This window comes from Sorex fumeus, unplaced genomic scaffold, assembly GCF_029834395.1.
Source record: "Sorex fumeus unplaced genomic scaffold, SorFum_2.1 ptg000006l, whole genome shotgun sequence".
In the NCBI taxonomy this organism is placed as follows: Eukaryota; Metazoa; Chordata; class Mammalia; order Eulipotyphla; family Soricidae; genus Sorex; species Sorex fumeus.
This window is the reverse complement of record NW_026606063.1, coordinates 35265781-35291293: the sequence shown is the minus strand read 5'-3', so window position 1 is coordinate 35291293 and position 25513 is coordinate 35265781. Positions and strand designations below refer to the sequence as shown.

At 42.3% G+C, this 25513-nt stretch overlaps 1 protein-coding gene across 22 annotated transcripts in view; it reads right to left on the bottom strand.

The window, feature by feature from the left end:
- MYT1L (myelin transcription factor 1 like) overlaps positions 1-25513 on the bottom strand; it is a 501918-nt gene that overhangs the window by 77539 nt on the left and 398866 nt on the right. For 20 of the 22 annotated variants that reach the window (XM_056128242.1, XM_056128237.1, XM_056128238.1 and 17 more), the window contains 7 exons: positions 25166-25256; positions 23353-23460; positions 19558-19769; positions 10607-10857; positions 8215-8451; positions 6188-6309; positions 5233-5301 (listed from right to left, as the gene is read on the bottom strand). In XM_056128242.1, coding sequence (XP_055984217.1) covers positions 5233-5301; positions 6188-6309; positions 8215-8451; positions 10607-10857; positions 19558-19769; positions 23353-23460; positions 25166-25256 — 1090 coding nt within the window. The remainder of the gene's footprint in view (positions 1-5232; positions 5302-6187; positions 6310-8214; positions 8452-10606; positions 10858-19557; positions 19770-23352; positions 23461-25165; positions 25257-25513) is intronic. The other 2 variants (XM_056128283.1, XM_056128334.1) reach the window with 1 other exon arrangement.

Here is a 25513-nt window from a genome sequence, read left to right as displayed (position 1 = left end):
GCTTAAAAAGCACCCAAGGCATGCTAAAGACTGTGAGTTTCATTCCTGCCGAAGTATACGCTGAGGTGATTGCAACAGGCCCAATGTCTAAAAACCCTAGGTGGGAAAAAAAAGAAAAAGAGAAAGAAACTATTCTCATCATGGGGGCCAGGCCCTCACAACAAATCTGTCCTATAGAGCTAGACTCACACAGACAAGGCATCCTTTGGATAGTGAGAAGTCAAACAGGCTGTCTGTAAGAGAAGCAGATCTGAGGTGAAGTCATTCACAGAGTTGTGTGGATTTATTATTGTGAACTATGATGACAAAGATGTCTGAGATAAGGTGTCTAGGGAAAGTGGATGGACTTCTTGTACCCTAAACAAGTTAGGTGCATCACTGTGTGACTATCAGCACTATTTCTTTCAGAGTAGATAAAAGTACTTCTACCGAGTTTAGAAATAAGCATCTTTAGAGAAAAGTAACGCCTTGACTTAAGATCAAGATTTTAATTCACTGACTTAGGTTCATTTACAAGATAATATATATATTCAGGGAACTGGAGAGATAGTACTGGTAAGGGACTTGGGTTTCATGTTTGGGTTCAAATTCCATCATCCAAGATGGTCTCCTGGACCCTGCCAGGAGTAATTTCTGAGTGTAGAGTCAAGAATAACCCTGAGCATCACTGGGTATGACTCCAAAACAAACAAAACAAAATTAACAAGATCAAGTTTAAAAGATTTTATGACATATGTGGTTAAATGTTGTTTTGTTTTGCAGTGCTGAGGTTGCAATCCAGGGCCTCACAAATGCTAGGCAAATACTCTATCATTGAGCTACACCTCAGACTCACATTTTTACCATATTTTAGTGAAAAGTATTTAAGATACGATATTATTATATATGACAATATAATTTATAATAACTACATGACGTATAAAAGAAGCTTCTAAAAGAACAGAGAACCAAACAGTCTGCCCAGCCCAACCCTATGAGGATGAAATTCAAGGAAGTAGAGAGGGAGAAATAATCGACAATTCCTTTTCCTACAAGGAGCCACACTAATGACAGGAATGGTGTTATTATAAGATAAAGATATGAATAATAAGAAGGTATCTAAATTTGGTCACCCAAATATAAATGGAAACCAATTTGGGGGCCCATATTTAGAGCTAATTGCCTCTGATTGAAATCAGTTTTGATTTGGCTTAAATTGGTTACCAAAATGGCTAAAACACCTACATCATACCCCTGTCTATAACGGATCATGCATCAGAAATGAAAAATAAATAAATAAATAAATAAAAGAGAATTCTTTGCTTAGTGGATGGGAGTTTTTTTTTTTTTTTTAATGTGAAAGGCTAACAATGATTTCAGAAATTTTCAAGTTCTTTCGAGCAGATACATTCAGGCAGTCTTTGTAATTGGTATTTTAAAAGGAAGATGAGCTTTCCTCCCCGCCCCGTGCCAGGGCTCCGGCAGCGGAAGACCTCCAGGACCAGCCACCACCATGCCGAGACCACTCTCCGCACACATGAAGGTACTGGCAGAAGAACAAAGCCACGCGGGTTCCGCGGCCGAGATCTCCAAGCCTACTCTGATTGGAGTTGAGCATCCTCCACCCAGATCCTCCAAATTTCAGTAGGCGGGGGGTCACACCCACCACCTGGCCCCCTGGTGCCGTGTAATCCCATCAGCGGCCAAGACTCAGAGACTATAAAATCCAGCTCCCGGAACCGCGTGGCCGCATTCGCAGCCGCGCAACATCTTATCAGGACATCTTTTTATGACATCTTATTATCTCATTCCTACTTTGGACAAACTTGCAGGCTATCGAATGTAGCCTGCCCACAGGGCAGAGTCTGGCAAACTCCCCATGGCCTACCAAATATGCCAAATACCAGTAACAATGATGGGTCTCATTCTCCTAAAGAGCCTTGAATATAATCTCAGGGCTAGGATGAAAGAGACATTACTGGGGCCTGCTCAAGGCAATCGACGAATAACAGGATGATGAATGAATGAATGAATGAAAAGGAAGATGCTCCTCTTCAGAATCAGCGATTGCCTTTAGGTAGAGTTAACACCAAGAAGATGAACTGAATGAACAATTGTACAATTGCACTTTTTATTTATTTATTTATTTTGCCCAGAGTTTCTGTGAATGTCAGGTATGGTGAATCAGGAAGGAAAGGTGAGTTTATCATATCTAGGTCACAAACTATCAGCTTGGAAGTGTCTGTGGTCCTGGGAGTGGGTCACGGGTTCTAATTACAGCTCTCCCCACGTGCCTCTTGGGGCCCCACACTTGATCAGGACTGCTCCTGACTCACTCACAACCACAGGACTCTGTTTTTCCCAGCAAGCAGTGAAAGTAAGAGCTCCAGAGTTTGCACATTATTCATGTACACATTACATTTTAATACATTTTCAGTTTACATATTGTACACAATTAAACAAAGTTATTGATTTTTTTTAGGATCACCTTGCATATGCTGCTCTGAATAGGCACCGAGCAAAGTTAATTTTAGAGGTTGGGATATGTAAAGATCTGAGACCCAGTGTTCATATGACCAAACCTATTGCTTGTCTGTGATCAAGATATCCTGTTAGTAAACAACTATCAAAATTCAGTGTCAGAAGTGACAAGAGGAACATTTCCAGAGTTAGCTGAAACATACAGAGAAAGAAATTTGAGGTAAATGAGGCCCGCTTTCTAGAGGATCTTTATAAAGTTGAGACCAAAGCAATATACAGTGAATAGTGTGCTTTCAATCAAAATCAGGACAGAGGCTGCCATGGGAACTCACCAAAACTTATTTTTATAAAGAACCAATGATGGAAAAGAGAACATGCATGAATTATTCTAGTGGATGCTGGTTTAATCTTAAAAAGATTAATTCATGCCCAAATGCACAAGAAAGCTACCCAACAGATTTTTGTGACTTAGAGGAAAAGTAATAGATGGAGGTATATTGTTAATTAGAGGGTTAAATGGGTGAAAAATGTAATCTATGGTTTCTGTATTTTGTAAAGATAAGTGTAAAAATCAGTCATGTAAATATTATGATTTTCATATTGAATCTTTAATTGAAATCCCTAATTTGAAAGTTCCATTAATAAAGACAGAGTATTTTAGAAAATTTGTCAAGATTTCCCAGAAGGGGTTCATAAAAATGGGATCCCCTTATTTCAAAGACAAGTTGAAAAGGGAGTCTGGTTTCAGATCAGTCCAAATTAGGAAAAATGGTCATATTCCTCTGGGAGATGCAGTCTCGCCTCTTAAAAGAGGCTGGTGGAATGAAAAACCACCTGGACATTCCTTCCTGCAAGAAGGTGTTGATGGTGAGGACTATCGCCCCTCCATCTCTTTCTAGCGAAGCAAGAGAAGAAGAAAGTGCTAACACTGGAGAAGGAGCAGTTCTGCCTAGAACTTAAGATCAAGTTAAGCCACTAAGCCCAAAGTCAAGGGATGTAAACCAATGAAAACTAGAGCTTGAAGAAAACTACTCTGGTCTCTGAGAGTCTTGAGACACTAGCCATTTAAAAGTAGTACTAGAAGGAAGCCACACAAAGTGCATTTTCTTGTATATAGCTGGCCTGTTGCAAGTGAAGATATGCCAAACTTTTGCCCAGTTCCTCAAGAAAGCCAAAGACATGTTGCCATGTTCAGCTGTGTTGGCCAAGTTCCAAGTGCAGTTAGTCACATTTTGACCATGAGAGAAGTAGAGTTTCAAACCATGAATAAGGATGCCTTAACCAAATGAGTTGAGTTGTTCTTGCTAATTTTGTCCATTTGCAGACTCTACAAGCTACTTTGTCCATTAGGCACTGTGTGGATGATGCTATAGACTGTCAAGTTGTTAAGTAAGAGGATGCCCTCCAGCTGTTTTAACTCCACGAAGAAAACTCCAAGAGTCTTGTGACGAAAAGGCTAATTCAGGAGGTCACTGAACATGAGCAGGTGATCTATGGCACTAGGGCCTTGGACAGGGATCCTGTAAAAAATGACATGGTGTGAAACAGAACCCTGAACTCTGAGATAACTCTGAGTGGCTACTGCTACGGGATAGGACTGAGTAGAAAGATTTTGGGGAAAGGAATCAAATGCCTATTAAAAACAGCATCTTCTCTATATTGGTAATAAAATACTTTTCAAACAAAATGAAAGTCAAGTAATTTGATCTGATATTTATAACATTCCAGGTAATTAGAAACAAGTATTCAGGACTCTTGGTTTTCATCATGCTGTGGAAGTGTCAGCTCTTGCCCTCCCTCCTTAAACCCACCTGAATGTCTGCCTGACTAGGGTGCCAAATATTTTAGTACAATTTTTATAACTTTGTACCACTTCTCCCAAATTCTGTCTGGGAACTAAATATGGTGTGTGTGTGTGTGTGTGTGTGTGTGTGTGTGTGTACAAACACATAAAAGAGAAAAGACTGGTAGTGAATACATAAATATGTAGGTGATCAGATTTATGCTTATATAGAACAATTACAGGCATAGAAGAGGGACCCCAAATTGTTGGAGGGGCTTGTGTGTCAGTGGAGAATGCTAAACACCCATAGGAGTGTGCTTTTGTTGTTCTAAAGAAAACTAATAGCTGTCACCAAGTGTTTTCAAGAAATGAGCTCTTATCATGGTAGGTTTTTGTCATCAGTGCTTTTAAAATATCTGTGTCTTAAATATTCATTATTACCTACTGCCTTTAACCATATATATATTATTTTTTTTCTTTTTGGGTTACACCTGGTGATGCAAAGGGGTTACTCCTGGCTCTGCACTCAGGAATTACTCCTGCCGGTGCTCAGGGGACAATATGGGAATATGGGATGCTGGGAATCAAACCAGGATCGGCGTGCAAGGCAAAGGCCCTACCCGCTGTGCTATCACTCCAGCCCCCCCCCCCCATTTCTTTTTAGTTTTTAAGTGATAGTCATTTTCTAGAAGTTTGAGTCACTTTATACCATCCATTTCATAGGAATACATCTCTGGAGAGAAAACACTTACACTTGAGAAACTCAAGAGAGAAAGGCTGAGAGAAAGCAGGGTGGTGGGGAGAGAAAAGGCAACACGGATGGTCCCCAAAGTGACTGAAATCCCAAAGACCCATCCTATGTGCTAAACCAAGGCTTTGGTGTGTATGGGTAGTTTCTGAAAGATTGTTTCCTTTGCAAACAGCACAGCCTTTCTGGTAAACGACTAAGTGAATTGACCTTTTAAAGAATTATTTTTGTGAAATCTTACTTGAGTTCTTGAGAGCTGGTGGCCAGCATACTTCGAATGCTTTTGTCAGCCAGAGGGCAGCCCGACAGACTGTAAGACAGGCCAGAAGACCCGGTGAGTGGACCCCCACCATCTAACTCCCAAACAAACACAACAGAACATTGAAATCAAAAGGTTTAATGCAGAAAGCGATGGGGTAAGTGCTGTATATTGACTTTTCTCTCTTTCTCTCTCTCTCTTTTTGTATAATTCCACTCTGTGGAAGTCCACATGTAAATTTCAGAAATCATGTCTGCTGCTGAACAATTACAAAAATAGGATGCTTGCACTCTGTTTTAAATTTTTATAAAGAATCTCCCAAATTTAGGTAGGTCATTGAAAAGTAAAAGACATTATACAACACACAAATTAGCATGCTCTGAGAGGTCAACATAGAGCACTTAAGAGGGTTGACACATAATCCAACAGTTTACTCTGACAGCATTGTTGAGGTAAGCTGAAAACAATAAATTGAGAAGACAGATCCACCATGAGGAAATGAAGTCACACCTTCTATGAGAGGCGTAATTACCAGTCACATGACCACTCCCATCACACCTGGGTGTTGGACATCTGCCACCAAACAAAAAACAGAAACAGCCAAAATAGTAAGTATGTTTTAAAGAAAAAAAAAACTTAAATTTTTTTTCATTGTTTCCAGTTTAGCTGCAATGTCTGCAAGGGGTTTAAGGACCCTGGAGAAAAGCTGCACAATGCATGGGTTTGAATGAAGATGGTGCCTCCACACCGCAGAGCATCTTAGTACAAACAGGCCCACAGCTGGCTCCTTGCTCTGCGAAACTGGCAGTTTGAGACATCTCGAGGCTGCGAATGTCATGCTCAAAGGGCAAGGCATATACAGACACCAGTTTTCAAAATAAGCCAAAGAAAGGGGAAGTTAAGAAGAGCGACAGTTTCATCTCCCCGTCATGCTTACGTTATTAGGTCCTTTTTGCTCTCCTTGCACTGAGGGTATTTGGGCTTGGGACTTGGGATGGTCACCTCCCCCGGATACCTTCTTTCTTCCAGGGCTTCCTGGAAAGGATCCAAGTCTTCAGGCTGCAGGAGAAACATACCTTCAGGGTTACACAGATGACAATTCTAAAAGGATCAAGACATGTACTCTCTGCCTTTCCCACCGCGTTCAGCCAAATAACTACACCTTTCAAATTGTGACACAGGTTTGTGCTAGGGAGAAAATGCAAACTGAACTTTGTTTATAGAAACTCTATCGTCTGCTCCAGACTTGCACTCTTAGGGTCACCTGTCAGTGGGACACCATAGCCCACATTCTCACAGGAAAGGCAGATAAATGGCTTCACTATGACACCTAGAGAGACTATGACATTTAAGTTAATCTTCCTCATCCAATATTCAATAAATATTGAACCCATATGCATATACTTAGCCAATACTGACCTGCCGATCAAAAACTATACCCAGTGATGTTCTTGCTAGTTATTGGTGAGTATTCTACAAGTATGTTTTAATTCCCAAGACAAAGGGAAACCAACTTAGATCAATGTCAGAATTTTAAATTAGTCTTATGCATCATTTTCATTTTTATAGAATATACTTTTAGTAAATGCGTCTGACTACAGTAACCTAAAAATTCCTGTAGATGGCAATGTTCAGCAAATGTGTTTCATAAATACAGGAGAGAGTGGTTTTTACTTCTGTACCAGTCCATATGATGAAAATAGTCCTGTCGATTTATGAGGGCTTAATTTTAATTAAAATAAATTCAGAGATTCAACTACCATGCCTTATTTGGTAGGACCGATTTAACGCTGCAGGAGAGAAAAAAAATCCTTGGAATTTAGCTTGCCACTCAGATTCTATTCTCTTTTACAATGCCTGGATACTTAAATCAATTTGAAGAATAAAGATAATAGGCTTTAAGATGTAATGGCCTTATAAACAGGTTCCTTCCCTGCCAATTCTCACAAATAGACAATGTTTCCTTACCCCACCCCCACACCTCCCCATTCCTGCAGACACCATTGCTATTACTTTGATGGTGATCTCCCTATTGTGTTCTAAAAGAATTTTCATTTTTCTGTGAATAAAGAAAATGTCATAATTTTCAGAATTGAACACTAGAGAAGAAGTCAACTTAATAAAGAGTAAGTTTTTCTGTACTTCTTAACCTAAAGAATATTATAACTATTTTAATAAACTGAATTTAAAAATTGTACTACTTCAAAATAGGCTTCTGGTAAAAAGTAAAAATTGTACTATATCAAAATAGGCTTCTGGTAATACTCTATTATACAAATTCTTAGATGACTGTCCTAAAGTGATTTGCTCATGCCCGAAGCATGTTTTGTTTAAAATATTTGAGTTTTCTCTTTTATTTGGGGAGAGGTGTTGGGGTCACACTGGGAAGGAAGAACTTAGGGTTTACTCCTGGCTCTGGTGCTACGGGGACCATATGTGGTACTCAGGATGATTAGGGATTGGCTGCATGTAACGCAAGTGACTTATCCTCTGTGCTATCTTTCCATCCCTTACTGTAAGATTTCTTTTGAGAACAGACACTGCACTTAGCTTTAGGAAATTTAGCTAGTCACCAGCATATAGTTAACTGCTTAAGTATCTGAGACCCTGACTATAATTCTCTACCTGCAAAGAAAATCCTTCATTATATCAATATGTAACTTATGAAAACAATGGTTTTATGTTTATACATTTTCTTAGAGAAATTATTTCCAATAAAACATTCTTGTTAGAAAATAAAACTTTTCACTTAATAGAGTCTGTGATCTGTTCCACCCAAAATAATGTCCGTCACAAATCTCCCTAGGTCCATAAGAATTGTATTCTAAGCCCTCATCAGCCAAAAGTCATATTTAAAGACAAAATACACCTTTGTTTAGAGTGTGTGCCCAAGACCTTGTCTCCCATTGACACCCCAACTCTAATTCTGTATCCGCACAGGTAAGTTCGATGAAAAGGACATACAGTAATCTCTTTGGAATCCTCCTCATCTACCCTCCGCGGCTTCATTTTGGTGTAGTCTACAGGCAAGTCCCAGCAGTCCCCCTCGCTCAGCTGGAAACACCGATTGTTCATCACCGCCTGCTGCTGCGGGGACATGGGCTCCAGGGGGGTTAGAATTGGGCAACAGCCCTCGCGTGGCCTTTGCTTGTTCATGCTGAGGTCCAGGGTTCCATTCTCATCCACCTCCATATCAGGGTTCTGTGAACAGAAAGACATGGTAACTGCAAGGCTCTTTCCCCAGATCCCAGTCCAGCTTCCAGTATAGAATCCTTCCCTGCTCTCTCATGTGACACAGTGCCAAGGTGAGCAGAAGTGGTTTCCCAGATTGTTTCTGCTATCCCAACCTTAGCTGTGACTGAACAGTGTATACATGCATCCATCTATCAATGATCTCTCTCTCTTACCTATCACCCTGCTATACTCCCCTCTAAGATAGATTTGTTTTTGGAAATAAACCTAACCAGAAACACATAAACACGTGCCTAATTTTTCATTCTATTCCAGTTCAAGTACCTCTTATGAGATCAGAAATGTGTGTATGTATACAAAATATATTTAATTCATATACTTAAAAATGAAGTGTATGTAAAAATTATTCTTCATTGTGACTAAGACTTCAGGACAGTGAAGAGAAAAACAAAAGAATTAGAATGAAGGGGGAAGAGAGGGAACTTAAATCTGCTTTCTGAAATTAAAAAAGAAAAACTTATGCTAAGGAGATTTTTCATTTTCAGAGAGGGAGAGGTACAATCAAAGTTCAAAATGCTCCTGCTACAAAGATGATGGTCTGACCAACTCTAGGCTTCAGCAAACCTGAAATTTAGTCAACTGGCTTTAAAAAAAAACAAAGAGATACAGAATAAGTTTCTTTCTTCTTTTTTTTAAAATGATGCTTTGAAAGAGATCAAGAATTCTTCAATGCTTGCCTCTCAGGAGGAGGGAGAGAGAAAAGGACATGTGGAGGGCAGAGTAAGAAAAATCAAAATACCCCTGACAATCTTTCCCCTTTTATTTTTTTTCTAGAGAGTCACACACTCTTGAGCAAAAATTTGATTTCAGAGCTAGCATGAAAGCTGCTGCCTACTCAAATGTCTAGCAGCTCTTTCCTCTGGATATAACAGCAGAGGGAAAATGCTGGGAATGAGATGCCCAGGCATTGGGCTGTTCTCTTGAGAAATGACAGAGTATTATTCTAACTCTTTTTGTCAAAGTGCACTCCTGATTTCAAGCTCTCATACTAATTTAGTCTTCATCATGTTGGACTTAACTCTCTCATTCTAAATTTTAATAAATAAAAAGAAGGAAGGGAATACTGCCCCCCCCTTTTTTTTTGTCTTGTTAAAGAATCTTTCCCATGCTAACCTCCCATTGTAGCCACCCTGATCACCATGGAAATTGCATGCCCCAGACACTTCTCCAGAATCTAGAAATAAAAATATTAATAGAAAATAAAGCATTTGCAAAACATAAAATCACTGACCTTTCTCCATTCATACAAATTAAATGATTTATAACAACTACTGTCACTGTTGAGAGCTCACGGAGCGTGGCCGAGCAGCTCTAGGTAATGGAGAGAGACCCTTTTGTTTTTCTGGAGAGGAGGAAGACAGGCAGTCTGCCTGCTCTCTGTCCTCTGAGAACACAATGCGCCGCCACTCCCTGGCACCGCCTGCGTCTCCGGCCACCTAGCGGCCTGGAGAGGCAGCTTCAAGTTCCTGCTGCAGCAGACTCAGGCAGGCAGGTGCTCTGCTGTTCTCTGCAGACACAGAGAACATGGGCACAACAAAACCTCCACAACACATTGCCTGCCACGGAAGCGCCTATGAAGCTTTTGAACTCATCGGAGCTGGCTACCCCTGCATGGCAGAGCAGTCCCAGTGCCAATGGGATTTCTAACTTTCTTTGTCCCCTCATACTGGGTGACTGAATAGGTGTGGAGTTGAGGGCACAGGACTGCTCTTCCTTTGACCATGATGCCGTCTAGTTTTCCTGGTGTTTCCAGTTCAAAGCCTGACCTTGTGTTTTCTGTTGCCTGAGGTTCAGCTCATGCTCTGTGTTTGCAGAAATGATTGCGGATCTTAAAAGAGGAGGGTCCCCTGATACATATTCATCTAAAAGACAGATCTGACAATTTTCCGGACTGGGAAAAACAAGTTCTCTTGGGAAACGAGCTGTGGAGACTGCCATGCTGTACTGTGCCATGGAAAAGAAGGCTAGATGATCGGGGGCATTTGCAATTTGGAACCCAGACTGCCAGCTGGACTGTCACTGTAGGTGACAGCGAGAAGGCAAGATATCCCCCTCCCCATCCAGCCCCATCCCTCCCAGTCAGCACTGCTGGCCCCTGGCATACCCGCGCAGAGCACAGGTCCTGTGGCTTGGTGGACAGGTTCTGAGGCATCTCTCGGCAGCGTGTAGACAGATTGAGGATGGCCGTAGCTGCCATGTGGGCTGCCTCCATGTCATGCGTGTAGTCGAAGCTGCTTTTGCTGCATGTGCTGCTGGCGCTGCTGCCCCCGCCGCAGCTCAGGTTGCTGCTGCTGCTGGGTGCATAGCTGCTGGTGGTGCTGCTGCTGGGGCTGGCGTTCTTGCAGTACCGCTTCGCTGGGGAGACATATGGGGACAAAGATGACTCGGGTCCCCGCCGTGCCAGACAACAGCAGCAGCATAACACCCTGCCACCCACAGCCACCCACGCCCTGCCACCCCCAGAGCCCTGCGTAAACACACATCACCGAGACACAGGCTGATGGTACAGAGACACCCTGCCTGGTCTTTGCCTTTCGTTTTGTGCGTATTCGGTGAGGAGCGCTGGGTTGAGCAGAGAGGAGAATGCACAGGTCTCTTAACCAGGATGCATATTATGTCACCCGTTTATAGACACATGCATGCTCCAGAGTCTGCCATCAGGGCTTCAGGAAGTGACTGAACACACAAACGACCTGGTTGGGCCTAAGGAGTGAGGCTCCTCCAATCTCACTGCTCAGCTCATTTGGGACTGGGACCTGAGCCAGCTGGTCACTGAGCTTTCAAGAGAATGGCTGCTCTGACCAGCCAGGAGCAGTTATAGGGGTAGACTGGGGCTCAGTGTTTTAGATGTGTGCATTCTGAGCCACATCCTGATACTGCAGGACTAGCACTTTTGGGGAGTGGATTGGCTAGGCATGCAGACCAGACAATGCCATCAGAACACCACTTCCTGCAGGAAAGTCCTATTCTAGGAGTCTGATGTGCCACCTAAAAGAAGAGGGGTGGCTGGATATAGATAGGGTAGACGTGAGTAAAACAAGGCAGAGTGGCTGCTGAGGGAGAGGCCAGCACCCACTTCCTCAGGCTCCCCTTTCTAGGGATACCTCACTAGTCTCTTCTTTATAGGATTACAGCTTCCTTCCAGGATTTCTTTGAATAGCCAGCATCACTAACGGCCAAGCAGACACAGAGGAGCAATCGCAACCTTTCAGGGCTGTTCTCCTTGAGTGGATGGGAAATGTCTGATGGATGATTGATTAGGATGAGCTCCATTTCCACTGCCAAAGTCATTAGCAGCCCTAGGATATCCATTTGCCCAGGGCTTAGGTTTTGCACCCTGAACCACGCAGAGTAAGGAAGGAAAGGCGCTGGGATCTGCTGAAAACCATTTTTTTCCAGATGCTGCATCTAATCCTGTTGCATTTTTTTTCAATGCAAGCTCAGACAGTTCCTTGTGTCTAAGTGTGAGGAGTGGAGACAGAATATGGAGGGGATTCTAGGCATTATCATGGCGTCCTGGTCCTAAGAGTGACCCCTTGACTGAAAGCAGAGGGAAGCTGATGGTTCTGGGTATCACCAGCTACATCCTTAGAAAGTCTTAGACTAGAGCACTGCCTCTCCTCCAGCCACCACAGTTTAGAAGGCCACTGACAGCCTCCTGAATGAAAAGGGAGGAAGAAATGGGAGAAAAGAAATGAAACTGAACAACAAACCTCACTTAGCCAACAGTTATTGTGAGCAATAGTCAGAAATGACCCCCAAAGCAAATCAATCATATTCAAACACAATAAAGAGCTAAGCATCAAGGTGTTCTTTGATTCTTGCAACCTTTACACCACTTTGAAACTATTTCAAAATTTAATATAAGACACACACCTGAAACACACAAACCCACAAGAACTAAGCTTTCATCCTGGAGCATTTCACCTCTGGACTGAAAACTACTTTCTTGACTTGGAGAGAGGGGTTCACAGGCAGTGCCCTAGAGCCTGGGTGGCCTGGGGAAGCCAGGTCAATCCCTCCTCAAAGTCTTTGCCCAATCTGTAAAACCAGTAACTAAGTAGAAAATTGGAGTCGGACCCAGTTCCTCCTGCTTGGGCCAAAGGGCCAGAGGGCCAGAGGCACACTCCAACCACCCTCTGAGCAAAATAAGTGAGTGGAGCAAATGACACATTCAATCTGCTCATCTGAGTTAGTGTAGCCCCACAAAACCTGCCTCTCCCTTTCTTCGGGAATGTGTCTACTATGCACAGCAGATGACAGTGCAGTCAGGCAGTGGCTTCAGGTCTAGCACAAGAATGCCCCTGATACAAAGAACCCCGCAGAGACCCTCCCGTGGAGGCAGCCATGCACCTACCCAGTGGTTCCCAACAGGCGCTCTGAGACAGCAATGCCTATTCACAGCTTGTGAGACTCTCCATATGGACTCAGATTCATGACTTCACATCATTTACAATTTGGTTACAAAAATAGAAATAGAAAAATTTTGGGGGGGGAATGAAATCATCCTTCTGAATTTTTCTTTCTTCCTCCCTGGCGTGGGTTAGTCACTGGTTTAGGGTGTGTGTGTGTGTGTGTGTGTGTGTGTGTGTGTGTGTGTGTGTGGTGATGGCGGGAGAAGAAAGGTACAGATAAATTAAAAAAAAGAGTTTTCTTGTGAAACTAATGGAATTTTGTTTGAAGACAGTTACAGGGTTCAGATGTGCCTATATAGCGCACACTGTGGTTCCTACAGCATGGAGGTGAGAGGTGCTCCCTGAAGGTGCAAGGGGCACACAGAACACTTTCAGGTTCATTGGAACTCCAACATGACCCCCTCCCATCTCCTACTGCCCTTGACCAAATTGGGTGCTGCTACACACCCATCTTATAGGGAGAGACATAAGGCTACAAAGGTCATTGTAGGGTCTAGAAATCTTTGTGTGAAAATGTGTCATCTGACAAATCTCTATAAGAGATTTAATTTCTTTAATTAATTCTCTACAAGACAGAATTAATTTCTTTATATGGGGTGGGGGCAGCCCGGTGATGCTCAGGGTTTACTCCTGGCTCTGTTTTCATGGATCACTGGTAGGGATCAGGAGACCTTACAGGATGCCAGGGATTGATCCCAGGTTGGCTGCATGAAAGGCAAGTGCCCTGCCCACTGTATTATCTCATCAGTCCTTGAATCTATTCCTTATCTGACTTGGGAGTTATTTTAAATGTTTTTTTTTTCATTTTTAGGGGTCACATCACAGTGCATTAAGGTCACCAACCACTAGGTTCATACCCAGCTCCCTGCTTGTCTGTGCTGGGGGCTCACTGGACAGACCATATAGTGCCAGGGACTGAATACCAAGGGTTGAATTCTGGCACCTGAGCATATCCTTGAGCTCTCTCCGAAGTCCCTCTTAAGCAATCTTAATGTTCTAATCTAGTAAGGAAAAATGTAGATGCATCTGGATCTACTGAATGTTTGAGCCATCAGATTTTTCGATTGTGCCAAGTAGGAGACTCATGTAAAATTTCAGCAGGTGGCTAGACTGGGAGTCATTTCACTTCTTTTCATTTTCTTTTCTTTGTTTTGTTTTCTATTGTTTTGCCAAACCCTGCAGTACTCGGAGCTTACTTCTAGCTCTGTGCTCAGGATTACTGCTTGCAGGGATTGGGAAACAAGATGGCTTAGTGTACAAATAGTCAGTGCGCTAACCGCTGCACTATCTCTCAGGCCCTGGGGATCATTTATTGACAAGCATGTCAGTCTAATAAGAAGCTAGGGCAATACTTAGGTGCTCCTGCCTTGAGTTAAATATAATAAGTATTTTCTTTTATCGAAAACGAAGATAGGAGTTTATATACTCCAGGTAGGACTGAAAAGAAATGAATGAAAGCTTTCAATCCTAATAATCATTGCCTCTGGGTAACACATTTATGGAATTCTAGGTTAGCAGTGCTTCTGAGAGAGTTGCTTTAGCTCACTGGGTAGATATCAGGGGACACCACAGAATGGTGGGCCCCTGAGATATCAGGGGTGTGCCCCAGATGGGATGCTCCTGCCTCACGTCTCCCCCAGTTCTGAGAGAGTCAGTGAAGTGTGGTGACAAGGACAAAGTATCTACAACCTTTACCTTTTGACAAACAAACAAAGGCATTTTCAGTTATTACATGAGAATGTAATAACTCTCCCAGAAGCTCAGCATTCATCTAATGCCATCTGACAATGTTAGTTGCCCACCAGGCCTGGATCATTCTGGGCAATACCTTGAGTTCTCTTTCTCTCTTGCATGGGTTTAGATTATATATAAATTAAAAATATGGTTTTAGCCACACCTGATGGTACTCAGGGTTGACTCCTGGCTCTGCATTCAGGGGTCACTCCTGGTGGGACTGGGAGGACCATATGGGGTACCAGGGATCATACCCGGGTCAGCCATGTGCAAGGCAAGCATCCCTACCTGCTTTGTCGCTCTGGTTCCACAAAATAGCAACAGCTCTGACCAGAGCCTTTTAGTTAACCTACTCTCCTTGTAAAAGTCATTCTCCGGGTGTGGCTCTCACTCTCCTAGAAATATCCACTTTCTTTTATAGGTCACCATCTTCCAGCAGGAGACAGATAAATGTGTCCTGAAAATCTGAATTTCCACAAAAACCCAACAGAAAGGAATACAATCCAAAGTTATGCATCATGAGGATTTATCCCACTAGGTCCCACCTGGTGCCCTTTAGGCCTAATTTTGTTCAGACCGCTGCACGTCATAACTCGTAGCACTGACTCTCAGGGTTTTAAAGGTAGGCTCACATTTGTGCTTGATCATAAGTAAATTGAAATATGGATGCAGAATCCTAAATGGAAAAAGAAAGGAGCTTTCTTGTAAGAATATCCTTTTAGGTCACATCTGCAATGCAAATAGTTTGCTCACATGATTTAGCGAATCAAATCCAAGCAAGGATTCTCTCACTCACTCACTCAGTATTCTCTGCATGATACTGCCTGCCTGCCTTTGGCACCGTGGGATTTGGGAGAAATTGAGGACAATGCTTGTTACCTACTGGGGGCTTACAATTTAGTGGGAAGACTGGTACTTGCAGGTGAAATGACCAAAGGATAAGATGCAGGGCTGAATTGTGGGGCTTAATAAAAGTGCCTCTCTACACAGATGATACTGTCCCTTCTGAGAAGCAGGGCTGCTGGGTTTAGGCTGGGTATTTTTTCAGGAGGACTTAGGGCAGGTGAAGCTTCTGGAAGCAGATGTTGAAGGAAAGAAGGCATGTGGTCAGGTGGAAGAGGTCAAGGTAGAGGAAGAGCAGAGCCCTTAAGACTCCTGCAAGGACAGGCAGAAACATGGGTGGGGAGGTCCTATCCAGAGGACAGATGCTGGGAGGAAAGGCCACAGGGGAAGGTCGCTGGAGGTAGTCACATGTAAAGGGATGAAGTCTGCAAGGGGCTTCAGCAGAAGCTCAGAGATAATCCACAGGATTAATTTCAACTCAGGAGAACTTCAAAGGTAGGAAAGAAGAATCTGAGTTGTCCATGGGGTGCTGGATACTGATGGGCTTAAACAATCTCAAGGGTGATTGTATTCCAGACACAGGGAGACATATTGTTGGGTAGTGCCTTTTCTGAGATAGCCCTGATAGTGCTATCTTAGGGGTGCATCTTTCATGTGCCAAGGCAAGAAAGCAGTGGTAGCCATAGGTAAATACATGATGATGGCATGTGCCAATACCACTTTACTCATGGACATTGAACTCTGGATCACACATAACTTTCATGTGTCATTAAATACTGTTCCTCTTTTTTTTTCCTCAACAACTTCAAAGTCACTGTTAGGTCATATGAAAAATAAGCTCTCAGGAGATATGAAACTGGAACTTCAAGGAACACATAAAGCCAAAGACACAAGATGGGGAAGCCCCCTTCTTTCTCCCCTTTCCTCCTTCATCAGCTCAGAAACAAAAATTTTCATGTCCCATGGGTGAACACCCCAAGCCCCTCAGCAATCAGAAGATGCAAAGCTAGTGCATTCCCATCTCCACAGTGCCCTGGTCCTTCCTTTTACAACCTCACCTCCATCTTCATCAGACCACTGCAGATCCCCACTTACCTATGAGTTTCCTGCCTGTCTGTAATTTTTTTGTTTTGTTTTGTGGGCCACGCCTGATGGTACTCAGATCTTACTCCTGACTCTACAATTGGGGATCGCTCCTTGCAGCTCTGGGAACCATATGGGGTGTTGAGGATTGAACTTAGGTTGCTGCATGTAAAGCAAGGTCTCTACTTGCTGTATTATCACTCCAGACTCCCTTCTTGTGATTACTTCTTAAGCTTCACCATCAAACTTAACACCTGCTACTTGGGTAAAGTTAATGTTAACTCCTCCAGGCAGAATGGACTCCTTGTCTCAATATATGTGAGTATGTGCTTCACTATCAGCTAGCTATCTGAAATTTCTTCCTTAAAACATATTACCAAGAGGGAAAGGATGGATAGAGGATGGATGGATAAATAAGATATGTATCCAGATAGGTAGATATGATAAGTATAACTAGATGTAGAGAGATGATGATTAGGTAGATACTAACTAGCAAATGTCTGAATAATGCAGGAGATTGAATCAGTGTTTGTGAAGTGCTTTCATCACAGTCACGTGACTAGAGGATGATATGTAGATAAGAAGAGGGGTCCTTCTCATTTATTCCATTCTGCATCTCAGTAGCCTACAGCTGGTCCCCAAGCATTATAATTCCCTCTTCCACAATAGGGACATAGGTTTTTCTTTAGGAGTTGTGGCTCTATTATTGTGCTCCTAGAGTTAGCATTGGGAAAGGCACTTTTAGGGGTGACTGTGAAGTCACTGTCTAAAACCCAGGAATTGAAATGGCTCTTCTTAGCTCACACTCTATTACAAAATCTGACCCAGCCAATCTTGTCTCCCCTAGGCAACTGCTTTGATGTGAAAAACTGGCCGATGAATCTAGTGGCATAGAAAGAGTCATTAATTTTCTTCTCAGTATATTTTGATATAAGTTTGCCTTGACTTTATTTTTAGGCTATTTTTAAGATTTGATCATTGAAGTGCTCATCCTGAATGCTCAACAAATTCTTGATTTCTTGTGGATTAACTGAAAAGCATGGCTTTGTCCAAGCTTCTGACAAGTACTTTTTCCCTCAGGAGGGTGAGAATGAATACAAATAATTAATCTGTGCTTGTTTATGTGGTTGCCTCAACAGTCTATAAGGTCAGCAGGGGTAGGACTAGTAGTCATCCTAGTTTACGTTTGAGGAAACAATGCAGAGAAATTGCTTTATCTAATATCATAGAGTTTGAAAATAGACCGAAGTAGGGTTGACTTCAATACACTAAATCAGGGTTCTTCAACCTTTTAAACCTGTGATATGGCACCCATCCTGCATACTGGTCTACAGTCTTGGAATTAGTACCAAGGTGACAGACCAGTGGTTTGCAATTGGCACTGGTCTGTGGACCTGTGGTTGAAGGGTACTGCACTAAAAGGCAATGTATCTTTAAGACATGTCTTACTGGTCAGGATTTTCCCCTATTAGTTCCCTTTCCTCTGAGGTTAGAATCCAACCATAACAATGGGGTTAAGGGAATCATACCACAGGGAACAAGAAAACACACAGGTGTGTGAAGTGAATGCCTAGTGAGAGCTCTCATTAAGTCACTATCAAATGACAATACAATGAAATTCCTAAAGGCAGAATCCTGAATCCTTTGGATTCAATTTCTTTAGATACTTCATTTGTAATTGAATGAATGAATTTACAACAAAACCTAAAATTAGTAAGTTCTGATTACAAAATAATCAAAGCAAAATAATCATTTTGTATTATACCCTGACACCCTTTTTCTTTTTCACATACATCTTTTTACCTTAATATTATAAAATGGATACACTCAAGGATAATCAATATGTTATATTAGAGAAATATTAAATTTTATTTACTACACAATTTTTTACTGAGGTAGGTGTACAGAAATTCAGACAATTTGAATTGTAAAATGATTTTGGAACTCCCCAAATATTTCATTTAAATAATTTTTTGTTATGCTCTGATTTTAATTAAATATCTCTTTCAGAGAAGAACTAGAGAACCAAGGCAAGACTCAAAAAAAAAAAATCAAAACTTAAGCACATCTCAGCTGGTTAAATTTGCCAACCAAATTCAAACATTCTAGAATTTAAAGTATAAATGTAATTAGATAAAAAAGTAAAATTGAGAAACCACCATCATCCCCTCTAGTCTTTAACTACTTACCACATCAGCTCTGTGATGAATGGGAACTAGTTTATACTGTAGGCAGTGAGTTAAAATAAGCACAGTGAAAATAAACTATGCTTTTCCTGGACACGCACAGTTTGGTTTGTACCAGGTCTGGATTACTGGTAGATACCTTGATAAAGAGTACAGCCCATAACCTGGCCACATTGTGACAGGTGGCACCCCAAGACCCACTCCCAACATAAAGATATCAGACCCAGCATTCTGGACTGCAAGGAAGCATCTGGTAACACCAACAGAAAGTGTCCCTTAGCTGCTTGTTAAAATCACTGCTTGTTTTAACAAGGGCCACCATAATGAGGGACTGAATTTATCTGGAGTGTAGCTGCCATATTAGCTCTTCTATCTCCCCAGAGGACTCGAGGGTGCATGCAAAATGGAAAACACAAAGAAAGCAGAGACCCCCAAGAGCCAAGAACCCTGGGGTGCGGCCAGTGGTGGTCATGCCTTCTCTGTGTACAACCATGAGCCATTTGTAAAGATGAGGACACTGATGGAATAGCAGCATGAAGCTGAAGAGCCAGCGGCTGTGGAGGCACTAAGGGAAGGTCGGGCAGGGCCCTTCCTCCCACTTGTGCTTCCTGTTCACCTGTGCCTGCGTGATCTTGGGGCTTTGAAACTTTGAGCCCATGCAGCGGGTGTGCTGTTCCTCAGTTCCCATCCAGTGACCACCAGAGCTCAAAGCACTCGAAGGAAATAATAAACACAACAACAACATCATTCATGGCAAACGTGTTCTCTCATGTATAAGAGTGTGCACCTCCTACCATCATATCCTTTGGGGGATATATCCCTGGTTTGCACCTTGGGAGCTATGGCCCGCTTGCCGTAAGTATGGCTGTCGTAACTGTTGTATTCAAACGAAGTCTTGGAATATTTCTCAAGCTCTTTGGCCAGGTTGGAGCGAGGCGTGGTCGTGGGGACGTTGTTTCTGTAGCCGTAGTGAGGGATCTCGAGCTGCTTTACAAAGCACATTGGCCTGTAAGCAAACAAGAAACAATCGACAGCTTGCTTCCTTGTGGCTGTGGAGAGGATATGGTCCCGTGAAAGTTAGAGCATCACATTTAACTGTCTTAAGGAGCCGGAACCTCACACTGTGGCCATAATTCTACTTTCCTGAGAAAAGACCGAGTGTGCTATTATTATAGAGCAAAAAATGAGCTCTCTGCCTAAATGGTAACTTTAACAATTAAAAAAACCCAAATAAAAACTTTTTAAAAAAAGATCTGAATGCATTTGTATGTAAAATCAATTTTTTTTTAATCTTTCCTTTAAAAGAGTTGATGAGTTTGATGAAGACGTGAGTTATGAGAATGGAAAGAATCTCACTGTCATGCACTTGATTTTGAGCACCAGTAAATAATTCGAGGGAATAATAAATTTCTCCTAAAAAATTAAGGGGACATAAGAGAAACAATCCCAGGGACATAGACTGAGATGAAACTAGATAAATGCTTTAGCTGGGCACTAAGTAGAAACACACAATAAAATGTTTTAATACATATTAGGATAGATCTTCAGTATTTTTACCTATTAGCCATTCATATTTCAGGAAATTTGGAAAAAAATAATTAAAGGGAATGAGTAATCAATTATTATGTTCTATTGTGTGTTTCCATCTACTTATCTATTTCACAGAATTTTAAAACTTATTTTCTAAACCATTTTATAGTTATAGAAAAGTGTAGAGAAGCCTTCCCTTCCCTGTGTTCTTCATGTTGGTGATGTAAATAACTGACAAATTGATCTTAACTTTATTAACTTAGCCTAAAAAAAAAAAGTAAATTCTTGTTGAGTCAACAGACCGATGTGATGATGGTTCAGTATCTTTTAATATTTGACTTTTTTCCAGACTATATTGGAGGGCAGAATACATGAATGAATAAAACTCTTGGCTGTGCCTTCAGAGATCAGGTAGAATGTGACAGAAAATTAAAATTCCATATACTTCGAGAGTTTGAGGGAAGGAGAGGACATGTCTGACTATGAGATTCAGTTTGGTTTTAATGGAGAAGGTGATGTTTGAAGCAGGTTTTGCAGATAGAATTGTTAAGGTGAAGCTCAAGGGTGAGAAAGTCTTTCCAGGAAAAGAAACTACAAAATCAAAAAGTGAGAAGTTTAAAAAAAATTAAAAAAAAAAAAGAGTAGAAGCACATTTGGGAAAGATCTGGTACCAGACTGGCGATTACTCATTTGTCCAGTAGGGAAGGACAAAGGGCTTGGGCCACAGGGAAACAGAAGCCCTAAACCTTCAAAGGATTAGGGCCTGCTCAGAGGGACGGAGACCTAAAGTACTGGAGAGAATATAATAGCTGATGCCTGATGATCTAAAAGAGGGCCTAATGGAGGCTCAGGAGACAGGGCATGATAAAGAGATGGAAACTTTTGGACAGGGTTGGAAGCACATACTGCAGTCCTTGGTTCATCCTGGGAAATCTACTTAAATTGCAAATCATTTGAAATTTGTAGGTTTAAGTCCTTGTTCTCTTTCCCATTTCCCACCATCTCTCTCTTTAACCCCATTGAGAGGGCATCCCTGCTTAGAGACAGATTTGGGAGCACAAAGGTGAGCTGCAGGAGACTTGACTCTCCAAACCCTTTCAACTTCCAGCCTTGGGAAGCCCTGGAGGAACCAGCAGGAGCTCACAACCTCTGAAAAGTCAAAGGCCCCTAGCTGGGGTCACTTCCAGTGGCCTTTCCCATCCCTGCCCATTTTCTTACACCAGCCAGAGGCATTAAAAGAGAACCACAGGCACACACATATTGGTGTATGCTCTGTTACCTTTTGACATGGCTCTCTTTTATATAGATCTAAATAAAGAAGGAGCTCCTAGGCTGCTTTTTCAGTCTCCAACTCAGAATGGATGAACAGGTGATATTTTGATAGGGGAAATATCAATCTCTTGCTGCCAATAGATATTCTCATGGGAATGCTTGCCCCAGGAAACAATGTGGGTAACATGGCCATCTGGTGGTGCATAAAAATGGGGGTGGTCATGAGGTTCTTTCAAGCCTTCCAGGGTCAAGGAAAATGATTGATAGAAGTCCTCAGCCTTAATCCCTTCTGATCTTTTCCCCAAAATTTTCTGTGGTTCATACAGTCCTTACTTAATTTCATATCTTGGTTATTTTTTGGGGGTGGGGACAAGGGGGCTTCATGTTGCTAATAACTGGAAATGGGCTGGAGTAATCCTATAATTTGCTTGAAGTTCAGGTTTTAATTATATTAAGGACATGTATTATTGGCAGTATGAAAGGTTGGTAACATAGAAAAGACTAGAAGAACACATACCAACATTTATAAAGTTACCATTGTTGGCTAACAAAGTCATAGATAAATTTTATTTTCTTATTCCTCATTTTATATACATACCTTAACTTTTTATGGAGAGAAACAAGAGAGTTTAATGTCTGGGGTAAAGAGTTTAATGGCTGGGGTAAAGAAAACTATGAAAACAATACACAGAAAAGCCCAAAGATGGCAATATCATTTGCTTTGAGACCCTTTCCAAATTAATTCTCTTAAAGAGATGATTTAACAGAAAGAAAAGTGTGTGTGTGTGTGTGTGTGTGTGTATGTGTATTTATTCCTTTTTCTTTGCATATTAGAATCCACCTCAATGCATCCGAACCAGACCAGGTTTCAATACTGGTGGTACTGCAAGCAGCAGAATGTGCACAGCACTGAGATGACAATTCGAGTTCTTGCACAGATGTGGGCATGGAATCATGTCTCTCTAGGATACTGACGAAGAAGACAGGCGATAGGGTGGCTATGACTATTTTCACAAGGATGCGGGTTTGAAGGGAACATGCACAAATGAAAGTTGATCTAAGGGTTATGGGGTGTGTATCGTTCCCTCCACCTCCTCTCCAAACTACCCTCCTTTTCTAAAGTTAAAAAAAACAGTGGGTTGAACCAGATATCTTTGAGGTCGCTCTCATTTTAACATTCAGTGATTAAGTGTTCAGGTAAGTCATTTAACCTCTCTCACTGTGGTTTCCCGCTTGTCAGGTGGGTGAACAACACCTCCTCCCGCCTCCTCCCAGGGGTGTCTGAGGATAAAAGGAGAAGGCGGCTTTGAAGGCTGTTCACACAGAAAGCTTCCGTGTACGTGCCAGGTGGCGTTCCCATCACTCTGACATTTTTAAAAACATTAACACCATCCTGCAGGTTAAGATAAAATTACTTTGGGCATCTCATTAATTTTTAAAGCTTCCTTTTTTCATCTAGCATTCATAGACTCATGAAATACAGGGACAGAAAGAAAACCAGACACAATTTTGTCCACTTCTCCCATTTGGAAACTTACAATGGTTCAACAGGAAGTTCTCCCTCCCCTCCCACTCCCCCCCCACCACTTCCTGCTTACAGCCCTCACTGTGTAGCAAAGGGAGGACTGGTCCTGTCTCCTGGCACAGTCACCTCTTTACTGCACCACCTGCTACTTTCATCCCTGCTTCTAATGAGAAAATCCATGTCATGCAGAGTCCTGGGCACTGGGGGTGTTAAAAAATGGCTCTAGATGGATCTCATGAAACGACCCGCTCCATGTAGGTACCTTAGCACTCGGTCAGAGGCTTGGTGGGACTTGGATACATCACAGCTCTGGTGTTTTTCTTGGGCCTTTGCCAATTTCTCTGCTGCAGCAATAGGGCATCCAGAGAGGCTGCAATTACAGAAAGGGATTTAATTGTCTCCCCCTCAATGAGCTACACAGTACCCTGACCCAATCACTCTTCTTCCTCATCCTTCTCTTTCTCTCTCTTAGCCGCATCAGAACCCCCTGAGGCTGGTGCTGGGGAGGGGCCCAAAGATGCTCAGGGCATTCCTTATGGAATAAATGGGGCTGGGAGGTAAGAGAAATAATTGTCTTTGTTCTTTGTACCTCTTTGTATTTTGTATCCTGGTGGATCATGTGGGTGGCAATGCAGATAGAATCTACAGGACCCCTTACAATAACAGCAAGGCAAATGCAGTCATTCAGAGGCCATGAACCAGCTAAATTAAATTCAGATAATATATTCCATCCTTGGATGTTCACTGCTTTTGGCACATGGAATTGGCTTTTCTGGGTAGAATGAGTTTCTCCCAGCCCAGACAGCAGTGCCAAATAACACCAGGAGATGGAGCCCTACACTGTGCCCTGTTGACCACAGGGGTTGGTGCCTCCTTCCACCAACAGGTCTGTTTTCTCCCAAGAACCCAGAAACAGGAGTGAGCAGGAGGAAGTAGAGTAATCACTAGGATTAAAAAGGCCTTAAAATGGTGTTTGGAATGAAATATTTATGGACAAGACAACAGATGGGTTCTTTGGGTTTTGAGTTCACTCTTCATGTGGTCTTGGTGTCTGCTGGTTGTGCATCTTGGCTATATCTGCACATAGTACAAATGCTTATCCCATGTGCACATAGGATACATGCATTCTGAACATACACAACTATGTGAAGGTTTGATGAAGGAACTGATGTTAAAGTGCTCAGCGTGATTATTGCCAGTCTACAGTTATCCCCTCGTCTACATATTTAGCCCAGGAAAGTCTCTGATGAGCAAAGAATTCTAACTGGTCTCATTATTTTCACATAAGCAACAAAATTTACCAGGCAAACATGCAAATGTGAAAGTGAAATTTGTGATCGTTTCTTCCACTCAGAGTTTCATATGAACTGGTGACACTAAATCTATAAGGTTCTAAGACAAATGATAGTAGAATCGTATTTTTTTTGGCTTTTGAGAAAAAAAGTCTCTGATATGAACTGAAATATTGTATTTAACTGAAATAAGTAAAAATTGGAATAGGATAAGGAAAGAGAACTTGTCAAGAACGAAGTATAATTCTGAACATGCTTATTGATAGCCATAGAGTCAATTTACCTATCAGCCCATGCATTGCCCAACCAGCATGTTTGTAATGTGAAAGTTCTTAATGATGTTCATTTCCCCAAAACCGAGGTTTCTGCAGGGTGGGGGCAATCCATAGTATCTGGCAATCTGTGTATTTCAATTCCCACCCCAGCATGATGTCTATAGGATAGTCCTTTCTTTACCCCAAAGACCATAAGAACTCCCCTCCACTCACTGCAAATAGGTAAGGTCTCCGTTCGAGGAAGGCCCGCTTTTGGGGGACTGCTACCCCACCACGACAAGGTGAACAGGACCACTAAGAAATTCCCCTCCGTGAAAGGGGCTCCAAGAGTTTGAAGTTCCATGCATTACGGATGGCAGTCTCTCTACTCTCTAAATGCCTGGCCTGCCTGCCTGCCTGCCTGCCGGGGCAGGAAAGTCATGTACATGCGCTCCCAAAGGCTGAGGGAGGGTCAAGCTGCCCGGGAACTGGCTTCCCCACAGCAGAAAATGCAGGGCGCTGTGCTTACCTTCGGTGCGAGTTCCTGTTGCTATTTACATGCCCTCGCCCTGTGCAGCCCGGAGTAGGACACTTGAGAACATTTTCATGCATGGCAAGAACTTGACAAGGAGAGGCAGAGAAAACAGCCCAGCATTAAAACACAGAAATGGTCCCAGTTACAAGTATATGCAATCATTTTCACAGAGGCTGGGTTAGTTTACAACAGACAGTCCTGCACACGTTTTGTGATGGGCATGGTCAGGGAAACACATGTAGGAAGAAAAAGAAGGTCGTCTTGCCCTCACTCTAATTGGCATGCAAAGCAGGTGCGTGGCCAGGGAGCTGTGGAGGTCAAGTTGTTTCAGATGAAATAGGA